This window comes from Aulonocara sp. 'chitande type north' Nkhata Bay, linkage group LG6 (genome assembly GCF_057382095.1).
Source record: "Aulonocara sp. 'chitande type north' Nkhata Bay isolate Kocher_YH1m ecotype deep benthic linkage group LG6, A_spYH_male_GT1.1, whole genome shotgun sequence".
Lineage (NCBI taxonomy): Eukaryota > Metazoa > Chordata > Actinopteri > Cichliformes > Cichlidae > Aulonocara > Aulonocara sp. 'chitande type north' Nkhata Bay.
In genome coordinates, this window is record NC_141349.1 from 26,801,665 (window position 1) to 26,818,160 (window position 16,496).

Sequence of the window (16,496 nt, forward strand, 5' to 3'; positions counted from 1 at the left end):
TCAGCAGACAGTGTCAGTTTTCTTTCAGAGATGTGCATACAGATTATTATCGTTTACATCAGTTGTCAGATCTATCATTTTGTGTGAACATCATTTATATTTCTAAATGAATAAAAAAATCAGCTTTTCCTTGTTGCTTTAAAGGTTAAACCAGTGGGTTAAATGTATGGTGAAATATTTATAATTATTTATACTAATAATAGCTAAGCTTAAATTTGAGGTTTTCATAGATATGTATTTTTTTCTGTCATCATCAGTACTGTGCAAAAGTCATGAGCAATGCTTCTTCAGGCTTTCTGAAGGTCATTCACCTCTAAGGTGATTCCCAAAGAGCTATTAGCTGAACATTTTTCATATCTCATAATGGTGTACGAGCTGCCCTTAAAAAAACTGAGAAAACTGGACGAGTGCACAGGTTTAAAAACATCTGAAATGATGTCTTTAAGAAATAAGAACATTTCCAGGACCTCAGAGATGCATCTGGTCCTTCACGCGATCCATCTACTGTTTGCTGAAGCCTTATGAGAAATGGCTTCAGTTGAAGAGTGGCTGTCAAGAAGCCACTCGTAAGGAAGGAAAAGTGGAGAAAAGAACTGGACCTAAAATCAGTGGCAACGGGTCTTCTGGAGTGACAGGAATGACTGTTTTCAGCCATCTTTCGTTATAAACAGCCTCTGTCATGGTTCGGAGCTTCATTTCCGCTGGTGATGTCAAAATTGATGGAATCATGAAAACTACCATCAGCGTGACAATGACGCCCAAACACACTGCCAGTGCAACAAAAACAAACCTGGAGAGAAAAACAGACAACAGAGCACTATGAGTCATGGATTGGCCTCCCCGGAGCCCGAACGTCATTATTGACAATATTGAAGCAGCGCGGGATCCTCTTGACAGAGAATGGAACAAAAATAAAGCCAACATCCAAACAAGAGACTTGAAAGCCCTTCAAGAAGCCTGGAGAACTATTCCTGACGACTACTTAATGAAACTACAAGAAAGCTGCCTAAGAGTGTGTTTTGAGGAAAAAAGATGGCAACACCAAATAATGACTTTCAAGCTCATTAGAAGCAAAGTCTGTTTTTGTCTTATATACTGAGTTTACATACTTCCAATAAATTGTTGCACCAATTTCCCATTTTTGAAGAAAACTGCAAATAAAAATAAATAAAGTATTTGCACAGTAACGCCCATTTAAAGCCAAATATAGGGAGCAGTGTTAGCTAGCATGAGAGAAAAGTGAAAGATAACATTATCACCCATTAGCACTATTCACGATAAGCTCGCCAGCCAATCTTCTAGCTAGAGGTTAGTTAATGCACATGAATAATTAGTGTGACTGATGCAGCTCAGCAAAATTATTAACCTTGATGGTCATAATCTAATACTCAGTACAGCCCTAGAGTGTAACTCCTGGTGATTTCTAGCTATTCATTTCACACTTGTTCTTAAGCTGTACCATTCCAGGGCAGAGTTGCTAGGTGTTGATATGTATGTAGTGTCCTTGTGTGAAAAAGCTTTTGTGTTTAGATTTACTGTTGATCTTTATAGCTACAGGAGGTGCTGTTTTGCATATTTAAGATCATATTATTATTCCTATCCATTTAAATGAGAGGAAGAGAATGATGAGTTCAGCAATGCTTTAGTCCCTGATGTTTGTTGATTGGACACTAATGTTATTCATCCTTGTCTCTGCTTTTATCTACACGTCTGCCTACGTGGATCCAGCAAACCTGACAGGTAAACAAACACTGCTTATTACCATTTCCTCTGTCCTACGGGGACAATTTCCTTGCAAAGAATCATTTAGAAAATTGAACCCAGAAGAGTCAGGATTATTGCCGTGTGCCTTTATTGACAATATATTAACTAGAAGTATACTGGCTGAATTGTACATTTGTAATCCCCCAAGCTCACTTTATTCAGTGTGTTGGATAAAGATATGTATGGGAAGAGTGACAGCTGCACTGCATCGGCTGGTTTATGTCCATCATTTTAAGTGCATTTTAAGTAGATCAGGTTGAGGTAAATTATGTTTGTTCTTCCAGGAAAAGAGCCGAGGCTGAAGGAAGAAAGGGCAGTTTTCCCTGCAGCAAAGCGATGTCCTCCCACCATCCCACTGATCCTGTGGAGCTACGCAGAATCAACTTCCAGACTCCAGGTAGATTGGGGAGAAATATCCACATGCAAAATATGCTATATGTGGCCAGTGTTGATGAGATTAACTGTGGTGTTGTTTCCCTTTTCAGCCTACCGTGTATCAGTGTACCGCGGTTATCGGCGTCTGTCAAGTTAGTTGGTCCTTGTCCCCCTCTTTCTTTCTTTCTCTTTCTTTTTCTGTCTTTCCATTTTTTCTACTCTTTTCCTTCTCCATATCCATGCTAACTAACCATCCATCCCGTATAGGATGAAGCTGCTTGACATTTCATCAAACGCCTCCGGAATACTTCTACTGAAAAAAAACAAAATTAAAATCATGCTAAATGTTTTATTGCCTGTGTCATAGCCTTTTTTTAAATCTTCACCAGCAGTGTGCGTATCCTCTGAAGACATGTTATTGTGCCTCAGTAACTTTCTGAACATGCACATTGTTCCTTCTGTCTGCCTGGAGAGAAAACGGTCACTTAACCAAAAAAAAAAAAAGACAACACTTCCATTTGCTTCCTCCACTCTCCATGGACCGAGCACTAAACAACACCTCCTTTGAGAATCCTAACTCTTAACGTTTTCCTCCAAAGGAGTTCAATTGTGTGTGTATCAAAACCGCCTCTTTTTCTGTTTCTGTGCTCGGCAGGCATGGCAAGTCACCCGCCCGTCCCCATCTCTGAGCTGGCAGATCACATTGAGCGCCTCAAGGCAAATGACAATCTCAAGTTCTCTCAAGAGTACGAGGTACGAATGCTGATTATCTGATGCACATAAACACACGCACACACTCGCATATTTATCATTGACCTGCCGTTTCTTGCTCTTGCTCAGTTCCAGTTCTGATAGCGAGCGCGAGTAGATTTAAAGCCTCGCATTGACTATACAGTTAAGTTACGTTTGGATTCGTCTCCGTCGAACGATACAAAATCGAGCGCATCTCCCTCTCTCTGCTGTCTTGTTGTTATCTATACAAATATAAGAGGAAAATTGAAATTGCAAGCTCAAAGAGAGTTTGCTTACAGCCAGATGGTTATCAACCCCTCATTTCTACACTCTGGTGGAGAAAAGGGGAGCTAGAAATAAAGCGGCAGCCACAGAGAGCAGACTCGCCAAGAGATGCAAGAGGCAAATGTTCTCTGTAAAATAGACGCTTCTTGATTAGTTTCCTTCAACTTACAGAAGAGTTAATGTGGAACAACAACAGAAAAGCCATTTGCTTGGAGATAACAGTGTGGCTGAACTTGTCGTGCTGAACTGTGGCCCTCAAAAAAAAGACATTAGCAGAAATATTATGGCTGTGTCGCAAATAGCGCTACAATGAGCTCCACGGAGAGCTGTTAAAAGAGTAAAAATGTTTTCTTTTCCCTGCATAAAAAATGTGTTTAGGCCAAGGGCTTCTGGGTGGAGGAGACTGCATAAGGCCCTAATTGGTTGCCGCAAAAGAGAGACAAATTGTGTGTGACAGATATATAGTACGTATATAGAGAAAGACAAGGACACATTATGCAAAAAGTAGAAAAACAGAGCAAGAATGTTTTTTGGGGGGCGGAGAGTGTTGGGAGAGAGGATAAAGGAGGATGGAGGAGACATTGAGGGAGAAGCTGTATGCAATTGTGGTGTGAGCTGGAACCACTCTGTTGAGCCTCACATTCTCTCTGCATGACTGTGTGCTTTGTTCGGTACTGAAGCTTTAACGAAGGAACAAGAGAGATGGATGGAAGAGGGACTGAGAGCGAGAGAGAGGCCAGAAATGCTTGCGGTGTAATAATCAGGCACACATGATGTCGGCTGCTCATGGAAAGCAGTCTTAAACATACGTGCACGTATCCAGTACCGCTCCTGTCCACTTTTTCCTCAACCAAACCATAATTATGTGTCGTAAAATATTCAGAATTGCTAAATTGCTCTGGCTCTCTCCTCTTCGTCCCTCTCCATTGACAGCCCTATAATGACCTCATGTCTGCCTCTCCCAGCTAACAGCAATGGTTGCTGTAATTACCCTCTAGGAACTTAATGTGTTGCTCTAACACAACCATCCCCTCTCTCCCAGGGTTATTGGTTGCGCTTTTATCGTCTTTCTCTTTTAGCTAGTTTTGAAAGTGGAAAGTCTTTCTTGAAAAGGGATATCATGGTTGCCCACGTTCCTATACAGTATCAATAATACCTTCTTAATTTTCAGTTTGTTGTTGGTTTTAACAGTGGGTTTTGCTGCAACGATCCTGCCCCGGTGCCTGTGAGCTCAGATTCTTGGAACTGTTAAAATCTTCCTGTTCTGGATGCCAATTTCTTGCACGTTGAGGTTCAGTTTAAGAGATAGCGATATCGATGCCAGCAGTGAATTTTAAGTGCTAATGCTTGGTGCTTATGTGTGATTTTAGAGAATCAGCCAATGCTGTGCACGCATAAGCAGCATATCGTACCTTACAATCATACGGGGATTAAAAGTGGTATGTAGCAAGATTGTTTTTTCCTCATTGCAAGTCCTGTGAATCATTCGTGCCACGGCCATTTAGCTTAATCTAATGTTTTTGACAGACTGCATGCTAGTCTCACTGTCTGAAACCCACTTGCTTTAATAATGCCAAAATATTTCTGGTAACAAAAACATGATTGAGCACAGAACAACTGTGGTAAGCCACATGAAACGATATAACTGCAACAGCTTCTCGTTGATGTTTGTTCTTTGTTTGACCTTCGCTTGCGTGTCTTGCAGTCAGTCGATCCTGGTCAACAGTTCACGTGGGAGAACTCCAACTTGGAGGTCAACAAACCAAAGAACCGCTACGCGAACGTCATTGCCTACGATCACTCCAGAGTTATACTCTCCAGCATCGAGGGTAGGACACGCTTCCGCTGTGTTTGTGTGCGTGTGTGGGTGTGCATGACCTGTTACCTCCGTCTTTATATGGCTACGGTAATGGTTTCAGGAAATGAGGCCACTCTGGTCACTTTCTCAGGGCCATTTAAGGTTTACGATTTGGTTGCAGAGTTATGGTTTGGGCTAGGCTTTAAATTGGGCATGAAGTTGTGATTCTTGAGTTTGGGTGTGGAGGCAAAGTAGTGCGTTATGTCATACTGTGCATGTTTGTATATGACTGTGTGAACTTTTGCGTGAGAGCTTCTATCCGTGAAAGATGGGATGTTAATAGTTCGAAGCTGTTCTGCACTGGCTGTTCCCATGCATCACAAACCAAGTGCTGAGCCTACGTAAACACAATGAAAACAATCATTTTTTCCCATCTAACCAACTGCTGTGTCTTACCCCACTGTTTTACCACATCATATGACTGGTTTGGACCCGGCCTGACCAATTTAATATCTGAGGAGATAGCGTGTGATCGTGCTTTATTTAGACTGTTTACCGATTTATTCATGGTGTGCCCATTTTCCTGGATTTGGGCTTTCTGAATGGTTTAAAATGAGAAGAAACAAATAGTTCTGTACTCAGTGTGCATTTTGAAGCGCACTCACCCACCTCAGCTGGGAAAGACCCGAGGCAGAGAAACTGGCAGCTCCAATGTGGAGAGAGGGAGGCAGTGGGAGGCCAAGCCCAAACAGATGAGCCTTATCTGGGCAGAGCATGTGTGAGCAGCCCCTCCGCCCCCGCCTGTCCTGGAGCTGGAGCCCTGGCTGTCTGTCTTTCTTCCAGCTAAGAAAATGCAAATACTGTTGAGCATGTCCAAACACACACACACGAGCGCTTTCATGCACGCATAAACACACACAAAAAAACATATATGCCCAGATGTGGACAAGCACAAACATATACTCTCCTCGCAGCCGCTTCCATGCGTTGCTGAACGCAGACCTTCTGCCAAGCCAGCATTCCCACCAAGTGACTGGAAAGTGCGAGTGTGTGTTTTATCTGCAGATTGCTTCTGTTGTAGTCCATTGCAGTAAAGTTGTAGCGCAAAGAATTTAGGCAAGCTGTCTTTTAAAGACTGGGGTTGATAAACATATGTTAGAAGCTCTTCTTACCGTCTGTCCACATCCCATTTAAAGTAAGTTGTATAAGCATTCCTCTTGCTCCTCTGTCATTTGAGTGTGTGTGTCTGCTGTGTGTGTGTGTGTGTGTTTGCGATGTTGGCGTGGGATTTTACAACTGTATGGGACTGATTCGTGCTCGGAAAATAAGCTGCGGGAGGAGACTCGGCTGCAGGAGTTTCTTCCTGTCAGCATCCTGCTGTTTGTTCATTGATTTCAATCTGTTTAAACGTAAACTGCCATCTGAAGGCTCAAAAGGAGTTTTAGGTCCCATTTCGGCAGAATCGGGTCACAGCTGAACATACGCATGTGTGCCTGAGTGTATGTGTGTGTGTGTGTGTGTACTTTGGTGTTTTTGGCGTATGTGTGCATGTTTGAGCTGTGACTCAGTGATTTTTGGGATTATGGTATTAGGCCCTAGATGAGCAGGCCTGATCCTAAATCAAACACACACAGACAGTCTTTCACATCTCTCTCACACACACACACACACACACAATCCCTTCCAGGACAAGCAGTGTCAGCCGAGTCTTACACAGAGACGGCCTTACAGTCATATTGCCATTCAAAGCGACACATCCAGAGTATACTCAGATTAGGCCCGTGATCGTCTTAGCATGTATTATAAAACAAGACGGCTGAACAATCCAACACCAAAGGCCTCTGGGCCCTGTGAAAACATTAATCTCCCTGCCATGACCTCACATGATCCTCACCCTTTATTACTTGCACATAAACCTGCCTTTATAGTAGTAGACTTGGATTATTTCAACATGGAACAGAATAAAAATCAGGTTCATCTGCAGACAGTAATTTGATGCAATCGGTGCCATGCATCATTCCCATACTCTCAGCATACAGACTTAGAATTGAGTGTTTCATCACCGCCTGTATCTTTTGCTCCCATCTGTTTTTCTGTCTTTTCCCTTATTTGCTTTTTCCATCTAATCCATTCTCCAATTCAACTTGCACACATGTGTTTCTATTCTTTTCTCCACCTTAAATAACATCCACTTTTTCTCTTATTACTCAGGTGTCCTGGGCAGTGACTACATCAACGCTAACTATATTGATGGCTACCGCCGTCAGAATGCCTATATTGCCACTCAGGGCGCCCTTCCCGAGACCTTCGGGGACTTCTGGAGGATGGTCTGGGAGCAGCACACAGCCAACATCATCATGATGACCAAGCTGGAAGAGAAATCACGGGTAAGGAAATGGAATAAGGTGGGAGTGTGCACGACTGCAGAGCTGAATAGAGAGAGCATCACAGAGAATGAGTACAAATACAATATTACAGACGAAGCCAAAGACTAGAGCAGGACATGATAATTTTAAGGCTAGATGAGAAAAATTGTGGTTTTATTATTGGATTAAATGTATCAAATGTAGTATAAGAACTGGGTAAGCTCTATTGTGAGGTCCACTGCATAAAATAGGAGAAAAGTTACACGTTTGGTTAAAATTAATGAGGTTATCTATTTGTCTTTGATTATGAAGCATCTACTTTTTCACAAGCTGAAAAGAATATGATATATAGAGTTCATCTGCAACAATAAATATATTATAGCGGCCTCCATTACAGCTCAGTAATGTTCTTATAGTAGGGTAATAGTTTCATAATAACAACATAATCAGATAATAATATAATAACCAAGATATTAAGCAAGTAATACAAAGGTATTAACAATTTGTAAACTTAATATTTACATTTATAAACCAAGGATGCCAGTGAGGTAGAACTATTTGGTAGCGTTGTGGTCGCCATGTGTTAAGGTGGTAACAAGAAAATGTTTTGGCTTAAAACTTCTACTATTATTACATTATTGTGGCGATAAGCTGATAATAATACGGTAATATTGGCTGGTGTTTTCATTGGATAGCTTCAATTGAAAATTGTGTCTAAATTAGTATCCACAAAATCACAATCATTGAAACTTAAATTAAACTTTTTGTTAGTGAGATTGTGTAGGCCAACAAAAGCTGCTGTTTTATACCATATGCAATGCTGTCCAGTCACTCCGAACTGGAAGCTAATGTTCTGTGGCTGAATTAACTTTTAAAGTTTGTGGGGAAAAGAGTCGTTTTGTTGGTAATTAGTACTGAAATATTGTTAGTGAGCTCCTAAATATTTTTCAGCATTAGCAGGCATGCTGACGGACAAACATTTTTCATCATCGGTATCGTCAGTATTTTTTCTTTACATTAGAAAGCAAGTTATGTGCAACGTGCGACTAATGCATAAGCTGTCATGATGGAGGCGTGTATATATAACTGATGGTTAGAGTGACATAATGAGTGAGAAATGCAAAACAGCTAAATTACAGCTAAGGTGTTGTGGCATGTTGTGAGGAGATACAGAGAGACTAGAAAAAGACATGAGTTTTATTTTATTTCATTTTATTTTATTTGAATGCACGAGGACAATAGATTGTAGGTGGAGTGAACAGAATAGGCTAAAAGAGGACACGCGAGGAATCGCTGGAATACAACATTTAGTGCATGACGATCAAGCTAAATGTTCTTGGGAAGTCAGAATGGGCGTGTAGTGTATCAGAGTAGAAGGCAAAAAAATTAGCGTGGATTGATGAACCAGACCTGGAGGAATTACAAGTACAGCTAAATTGGGGTAAGTAATGAATTAGAAAATAATCTGGCTTCGAGGCATTTGCTATTGTTAACAGAATGTGCACTTGAGTAAAAATTCAGTGTAATGAGAATGTCATGTCAGAGTAAAATGAACATGAATGGCTTGAGGTATGAATCATGACTGAAGTGTTAACCAATTATGTCCAAAGACCTTTTCAGAAAATTATCCTTTCTTCCCATTTGTGCTTCTTTTCCTATTAACCTGTGCCTTGTGTTAAAACACTGTTTCCTTTTCAACTTTTTCCAACTGTCTCTGTTGTGTCTGTTTGACCCTCAGATGCCCTCTTATTTCTTCTCTAAGGCAAGATCTCTCTTTCTCTCCTTTGCTAAAATCCCTTTATAAGTACAAACTCACTTCTCATGGTTTTCTCCTTACCTTTATCCCCCGTTTTGTTATAGTTTTTCTGCTCCCTCCCCACCTCCTCTTTTTTTTCTCCAAGCAATAGCAAATAATGCATTGGATGATAATGCAAAAATTGTATTGTAAACTGACCACATAGTTAACTAGTTAAAAATGTTATTTTTTGCTTTTAATACAGTTCATAAAGAGTGCACATAAGTGTTTATGGTTTGCATGATCGCACCCACAATGGGCATTTTCCTCCACTTCCTGTCTTGTGACTGTGTAGTATATTAAGTAGTCCTTGTTTTCTGGCCACATTGTCATAAGGTTTATTTTTTGGCTGTTTTTCGGTTGGGTTTTTTGGGTTTTTTTCCACTGCAGAGCAAGTTTGTGTTGAGCTTGTGAAGCTGTAAATTGTCAAAATTCAATAAACAGCGTTATGAAATGAAAACATTCAATTTGAAGATATTTAGCTGTTTATTATCAGCCCACTAGCTCTGCACGTACTGTTTGAGTGAGTAGTGGGCTGCTTGTTGGAGAAAATTATTTAATCTCATTTAACACCTCTCAACATTATACCATTATGTGTTTACGCATTAAGCGCACAGATGATCACAGATGGTCCCACTGTGGGAACGATGCCAGCATCCTTCCTTTTAGCACCAATCAAACCACGCTAGAACAGGGCACAGTTATGCTGCTAGCCTCATAAATCAATGGATAATATAGTCTTCACACCAGGGATTTAATTTTTTTTGCGATCCTGTTTATGCTCTGTCAGTGTGAGCCCCCCCTCCTCCTTACACAGGCAACCGTTCCTGTCCCCACAGTCTCTCAAGGTCTGGTGGGAAAACAACAGTTGAAAAGCTGTAATTACAGCCTGAACATCACGGGCCAAAACGCATAATCCCCAGTCTGGAGCAGTGGAATGCAGAGCAAGCTGAGCTGAGCTCCCTGCAGTCTTTGATGTGAGGACTGGAGGGATCAGCACATAACGTTTGGTTTGGCCTGATTCTGCCAAGCCCCCCCTCATCTCCTCTGGGATTTTTTTTTCCTCCCTCCTCTGTGGTCTCCGAAGCCGAATCGAAGAACTACAAATATGACTGCCGGGTGCAGGGGAAATCAAAGTGTTTTGCTTGATAGGGATGCTGGGATTTTGTGTGTGCTACGATTGGTTATGTAGGGATTTGTGGGGCTGCGATGTATTAGCAACGTACAGCATCGAATATGTGAAGGATGAGTTTTCGGTATCTCTTGGCTTTTCTGAGCACTGGTGTGGATCTTTGAGAGAGCCCACCAACCTATAGCAGTTAACTAGCATGATCAAACGCCCACCCCACCCGACACAGACACACACTTACTAAAACCCCTTTTCATATGCTGGATTGTCTCTGTATGTACATTACTGTCTGATTCTCTCAAATTCTCTCACTGATCTGCTTTAGCACTCCTCTCCCCCTTCTTTTCTTTTTTTTTTGTTCCCTCTACACATGCACTCAAAGTCACGTCAGCTCTTTTCTTTCTCTTTTCTTTCACCAAAATCTTTGCAAAGAATTATTCAACCTGCTCTTCGTCTCTCACAGCTTCTCCCCTCTTCCATTTTAGGTGAAGTGCGATCAGTACTGGCCAACACGTGGCACAGAGACCTACGGCCTGATCCAGGTCACTCTGCTTGACACAGTGGAGCTGGCCACCTACTCTGTCAGGACCTTCGCTCTTTACAAGGTACTGAAACATGGCATGTATAATGGAGTGTGCGTAATTGATCTGTTCAAATATTTATACATACTTCGTTGCAGGTCTATAAACAAAATTTCATTCCCAGCATGGTTGGATAGCATATTTTTAGAGCTAGCTCTGAGAGCTCACACTATAAACCACCCTGCTGCTGTAATGAGTGATCAAACCACATCAGCGTATTAATCAGTGGCTGAAGAGAGTGCCAACTAATACACTTTCTTTATATTTGAGCAGTGTTTGCCAAAAACTATAGTGCCCTGCAGATTTCTTTTAAAATAAACTAGACTAAACCTGATAGCCTGGGCAGCTCATGACATGCTTGTTTACGTTTTTTTAATGGGATTTGTGGACATTTACAAAAATTACAGAATAACTAAGTCTTTATATTTAACCCCACGTCTAATCTGCTCAACCAGAGCGGCTCAAATGAGAAGCGTGAAGTCCGTCACTTCCAGTTTACAGCCTGGCCAGACCACGGGGTGCCTGAACATCCCACCCCCTTCCTGGCCTTCCTTCGCCGGGTCAAGGCCTGCAATCCTCCAGATGCGGGACCCATGGTTGTCCATTGCAGGTATGTGTCTGTGTATTTTCAGTTCGGCTCATCCATTCTTATTATTCACTGAACCAGAATTATTTATGATATCCATCCACAACCATAAAGGAAACAGGTCTGCTCCGTGACTGTGTGTTTGTGAGTCTGCATGAAACACTTATGCGTTATTTTGGCATTTATGAGTTAACAACATTTTCAAAAGCCTGGCAGTCGGCGAAAATCAACAAGAGTCCAAGGGTGCTTGTATAAAATAGTTCAGAGGCGCTGAAGTAAAATAAGATTGACCTGCAATTATGCAAACCCCAAACATCCTGGCTGGCTTAGACACCCACATTCCTCCCACAACAACCTCCTTCATCTCCATCATCAGCTACCATGCTGACCCTATTTTCCATAATTAGCTTTCACAGTTGACAATATACCATTTAGGCTGGGGGTACATCTGGGTTCACAAGTTTATATTCAAATGAGCTGCTGTCTGAGCAGCAGGAGGCCAATGTGTTGGATGGAGAAGAGACTCTGGGAGCTTGTCATTACGGGCTTGGCACAGCGTTTAGCTCCAGAGCTCGAATGAAGCTTCTGTTTGCTCTTACTGGCAATCGCAGAGAAAAAAAGATAGAGCAGGGCAGTGGGAATATGGAGCAGAAACTCTCGGGAGGAAGAATTAGTGAGGTATGGATGTGGAGGAGAATGAAGGAGGGGAAGGGGGTAAGGCTGAGACAATGATGGAGAGGGAAAGGTAGTGAGGGACTGGGAGTTAGAGGAGGAGATGTGTGCAGAGTGAGAAAAAAGAAGGTGAGGTCAAATCCAGGACACAGTGAATGAAAGTGATGAATTAAAGAAAAGGAAAGATGGAGAGAAAATGGTTTCCAAGAAGAAGAAAAGGACAAATGTGAGTGTGAAAAAGTGTCGGGGCTGGCGTGAGAGGGTACTTATCGGGGAGAAAAAGAGGCAGAGCGACGGGGGCGGGACGCAGCGGAGAAGGTTGGCAGGAGAGCAGCTCTTCCTAATCTTCCGTAGCAGTCAGATGGAGTATCTAACAGGATTATCAGTCAAATTTAATTATCCTGGCAAGACTCCATCATAATGTGCTTTTACATTTCAACCAACCTCTGTATCAAACAACGGACCAAATCTCATTCCACCTCGACAACGCTCCCGCGCATGCACACCGATATTCATTTAACCACATAAAGAATTTTCTATTCACTTGCACAAACTTGCTTGGTCAGGTTGTCTCACCGTTTACTAGCACAGCAAAAATGTGAAGTGTTTGGGTGGGCAGCTAACGGTATTATATTTCCGGATCGTGTGTCGATAGGGAGGATATCTTCTTAATGCCAGCGAGACAGTGTTGCTGACTCATCGCTGATGTCAATTTTTACCTGCTTTGACAGAAATATTGCTGGCTGGGATCTCGATGATAGTTAGCTGATTTAGGCAAAGCATGTTATGTTTGAGCTCTGCGGGGACAGATTTGCACCAGGTATTAGGACACAGCGCACACACTGCAGTTTATGTGAGAAAATAACCTCACTATCTGGTTCTCTTTTCCTATTTCCAGTGCTGGAGTGGGCCGCACTGGCTGTTTCATTGTGATTGATGCCATGACAGAGCGAATCAAGCATGAGAAGACCATCGACATCTACGGTCATGTCACGCTGATGCGCTCCGAGAGGAACTACATGGTGCAGACGGAAGACCAGTACATCTTCATTCACGATGCACTGCTGGAGGCGGTGACCTGCGGGAACACCGAAGTCCCTGCGAGGAACCTGTACTCCTACATCCAGAGGCTGACGCAGATTGAACCAGGAGAAAATGTCACCGGCATGGAGCTGGAGTTCAAGGTGAGGAGGATTCACTTTGTTCCTCCGAAGGCTATAAAATTAAGCCCTACAGATTTATGGTGGTTCATAAAACCGATTCATGATAATAATGTAACACTTCACTGGTTTCTGTAAGGCCGAGTTGTCTTTTTCTTGCCCTTCGCCACCTAAAAGGTTAACAGTAAGAGCCAGTGAAAGCATCTTTGAAGCACTGCAGATCTTCAGGGCCTGCTCAGAGATATCCAGCGGGATAAATCACTGTCTGAAGACTTTACCTACTGGCCATTCTGTCCATATAAAGAATAGAGCAAACGTTCATATTTCATATTTAATTCTTGACCTTGAAAGCCATAATTGACCAAAAAACAAAGTTGCACTTCAGGTCCCATGCTGAGGGTTTTCATAGGAAGATGGTTCTTACCACCAAAGCTTGGGAAGAACGTTGTCTAAAATGACATACAGAATGTTTAATTCAGGAAGCTTTGACTTTGATAGCCCCTGAGCATCTTTCCCAGGGCTGTTAGTGGTTCTTACAGTTTCAATCCCCCTCTGAGAGATTCATATAGATGGTTGGATTTGAAGGGGATTATGGGATTGCACCTTTTGAATCTAAGGTAAGAGAGTTAGCTTTTCTGAGGGTTTCTGAAAGCATCGCAGTTTGGGAAGTTTGATAGGCATGCACGTAAAGACCAAATAATGTAGGCCAGAAAGTTGAAGTTTGTAATAAAATCTTAGGGGGTTGGAAGTTATAACAGCTTTTTCAAAACTTTAGGGAGCTGATTAGAATATAAAGTGAGAACAGCAAATGTAGGCATCATAAACAATCGCAGTGAGAACATAAGGGATTCAAAGTCTTGCTGGGAAGTGTTATTTTCATTATATTCTAGTTGTTATTTTGTTTACTGTGTTGTTTACCTCATGCCAGATGAGTTCTCTGCAGACCTGACTGGCCTGGCTGGGTGAAAAAGAGAGAATCGGTTGTAGCTTTACAGGTATACGTTGAAAGCAGGTGGCTTAATTTTTCCCAGGAATGGCTTGTGTCTGCTCAGACAATCAGAGGGCAAGGTAAACACAAAGTGACTCTGAGCAATCTCCCTCATCCTATGCCCCAGCTGTCCTCCCTCTAATAGGAGCGCTCCCCTCAGAATGACAATGAACTGAGCGCTCGCTGTATTGTTTTCACAGCCTTAGATTGATGTGAAACACATGGCGGGGTTGTCCCACTCACCATATTTCATCTCACTTGAACTCGCGTGGTATATCACAGCCCACCGTCTGAAAGATTACTTTCCACCTCCGTCAACAAAACACCAAAAGGTTGGAACTTCTCGTGTAAGAGGCGTCATGTCCCTCAAATAAAATCACAAAGTTGAAGCAAGCGTGTGAGGAAAAGGGAGAGGTGAATGTTTTCTGGCTGCTTTTGGTAATCCAACACCTTAATACGCCGTGTTTTTGTTTCTTTTCACAGAGAGTTTATTGGTGGAGTTCTCGGAGCTTGCCAGGAGGGCATGATTTTCTCCTTGGTGAAAAATATTGGCATGTATCGAAGCGGTGAAAAGCTTTGTTTTTGCCAGGCTTTATTGATAAGACCGCGTCAAATTCAAACCAAATGACATGAAGAATTACTATTGTTGATGCTGGAAACTGGGTTCAGAGTACCCAGAATGAACTGGTGAACTTGTGATTAGTGGGGATTTTCCAGCTCAGTCTGTCTGTAAGAAAATAAGGTACTGCTGTTTCTCCCACAGCACTCCGGTAGCCGCTGATGGTAGACGTTGGGTTCATGAGACCCCATTGTTTCCCCCTGAGTCTGCGGTTTCCCTCTGCCTATTCTCTGTTTCTCTGTGTTTCTTTTTAAACCGTGTCATCCAGTGGTCGAGTGTGAGCGAGTGTACTGCATGTACTTACGGCTGCCTGTCTGCACATATCCACATATGAATGTGTGTGTTCCAGTTTTTCTTTTTCTTTTTTTTTTTGACTGGATCAACTGTGGTTCACATGTGTGTGTTGAGACAGTGTGGGGCCTTGTGGTTTCCTGCCCCCTGACTTTTGATTTTCTCCTTCCTCTCCCTGTTCCATTCCCTACCGCTGCCCTCGTCCCCTATATCGGCCCTGCTGTGTTGATTCAGTTGAAGATGTCTGACTAAATATCCTGAGGCCTGCAGATTAAAGATGGTTTTCTAATTCCACTTGTCCAATAAAAAACCAAACCTTGTGCTTTTTAAAAGAGTACTTTTTTTTTTCTTTTACTTCCTTGCTTATCCGTCCTTTTTTATTTCGCCATCATTTCAATGCTCTCATCAGTGCTGCTTGTAATTCTTTTTCTGTAATTTTCATCTGCACAATATTACAGCATATTTCCTTTATTTCTTATATTTCAGCGTCTGGCCAGTGCCAAGGCCCACACATCACGGTTTGTGAGTGCCAATCTGCCGTGCAACAAGTTCAAAAACCGGCTGGTGAATATCATGCCCTACGAGACCACGCGTGTGTGTCTGCAGCCAATCAGAGGAGTGGAAGGATCCGACTACATCAATGCCAGCTTCATTGATGGATACAGGTCAGTTTAACATCAGTCACTTTACAATGTTCTCACGCATGGGGAGAAATTTATTTTCATTTATACTTATCCATGTGTTTATAGGCAGCAGAAGGCCTATATAGCAACCCAGGGCCCACTGGCTGAGACCACAGAGGACTACTGGAGGATGCTGTGGGAACATAACTCCACCATTGTTGTCATGCTAACCAAACTGAGAGAAATGGGACGGGTACGGATAAATGCACTCAAACACACTCAAATGTGATACATGCATTGGTCCTGCAGGATAAAAACATATAGCTGCACTGGTTGAATGTCTTTTTAATTAGCGTATCACAGTACTGTGCAAAAGTCTTGAGCTACATGTTGGTTTTTTTCCTTTGGACATTGGCAGCTTTTCTACTCATTTTCAGTCCAGTGCTTGACCATTTCAGAGGAATGTTGAGCTACTTAACACTGACCTATGAACCGTTCAAGGATAAAAAGGAACTGAACTCAAGAGATGAACCAGTGTTGGGTCTACACAAAGCAGCTTAGCAAAGAAGCAATTTTAAATTGTAGCTTTAGGCACTTTGTTACTAACAACCCATCACAAAAACACAGTTTGTTCCAATTTCTTTAGTTGAAATTACAGAAAATGCCAAAAAATTACACAGCCCATTATCATAAAATAGCTTTTTTTTGCACTAACAAGGCAGCTTTCAAAGG

The 16,496-nt window shown here is 42.2% G+C and overlaps 1 protein-coding gene across 1 annotated transcript in view; it reads left to right on the top strand.

Annotated features, from left to right (window-relative positions):
* The window catches only part of ptprdb (protein tyrosine phosphatase receptor type Db), a 154,835-nt gene that overhangs the window by 131,996 nt on the left and 6,343 nt on the right, over positions 1-16,496 (top strand). Inside the window, exons 31-42 of the mRNA XM_086295938.1 lie at positions 1,729-1,740; positions 2,049-2,161; positions 2,250-2,291; positions 2,795-2,892; positions 4,862-4,985; positions 7,166-7,341; positions 9,059-9,082; positions 10,730-10,849; positions 11,281-11,435; positions 12,982-13,267; positions 15,628-15,806; positions 15,891-16,017. Coding sequence (XP_086152064.1) covers positions 1,729-1,740; positions 2,049-2,161; positions 2,250-2,291; positions 2,795-2,892; positions 4,862-4,985; positions 7,166-7,341; positions 9,059-9,082; positions 10,730-10,849; positions 11,281-11,435; positions 12,982-13,267; positions 15,628-15,806; positions 15,891-16,017 — 1,456 coding nt within the window. The remainder of the gene's footprint in view (positions 1-1,728; positions 1,741-2,048; positions 2,162-2,249; positions 2,292-2,794; positions 2,893-4,861; positions 4,986-7,165; positions 7,342-9,058; positions 9,083-10,729; positions 10,850-11,280; positions 11,436-12,981; positions 13,268-15,627; positions 15,807-15,890; positions 16,018-16,496) is intronic.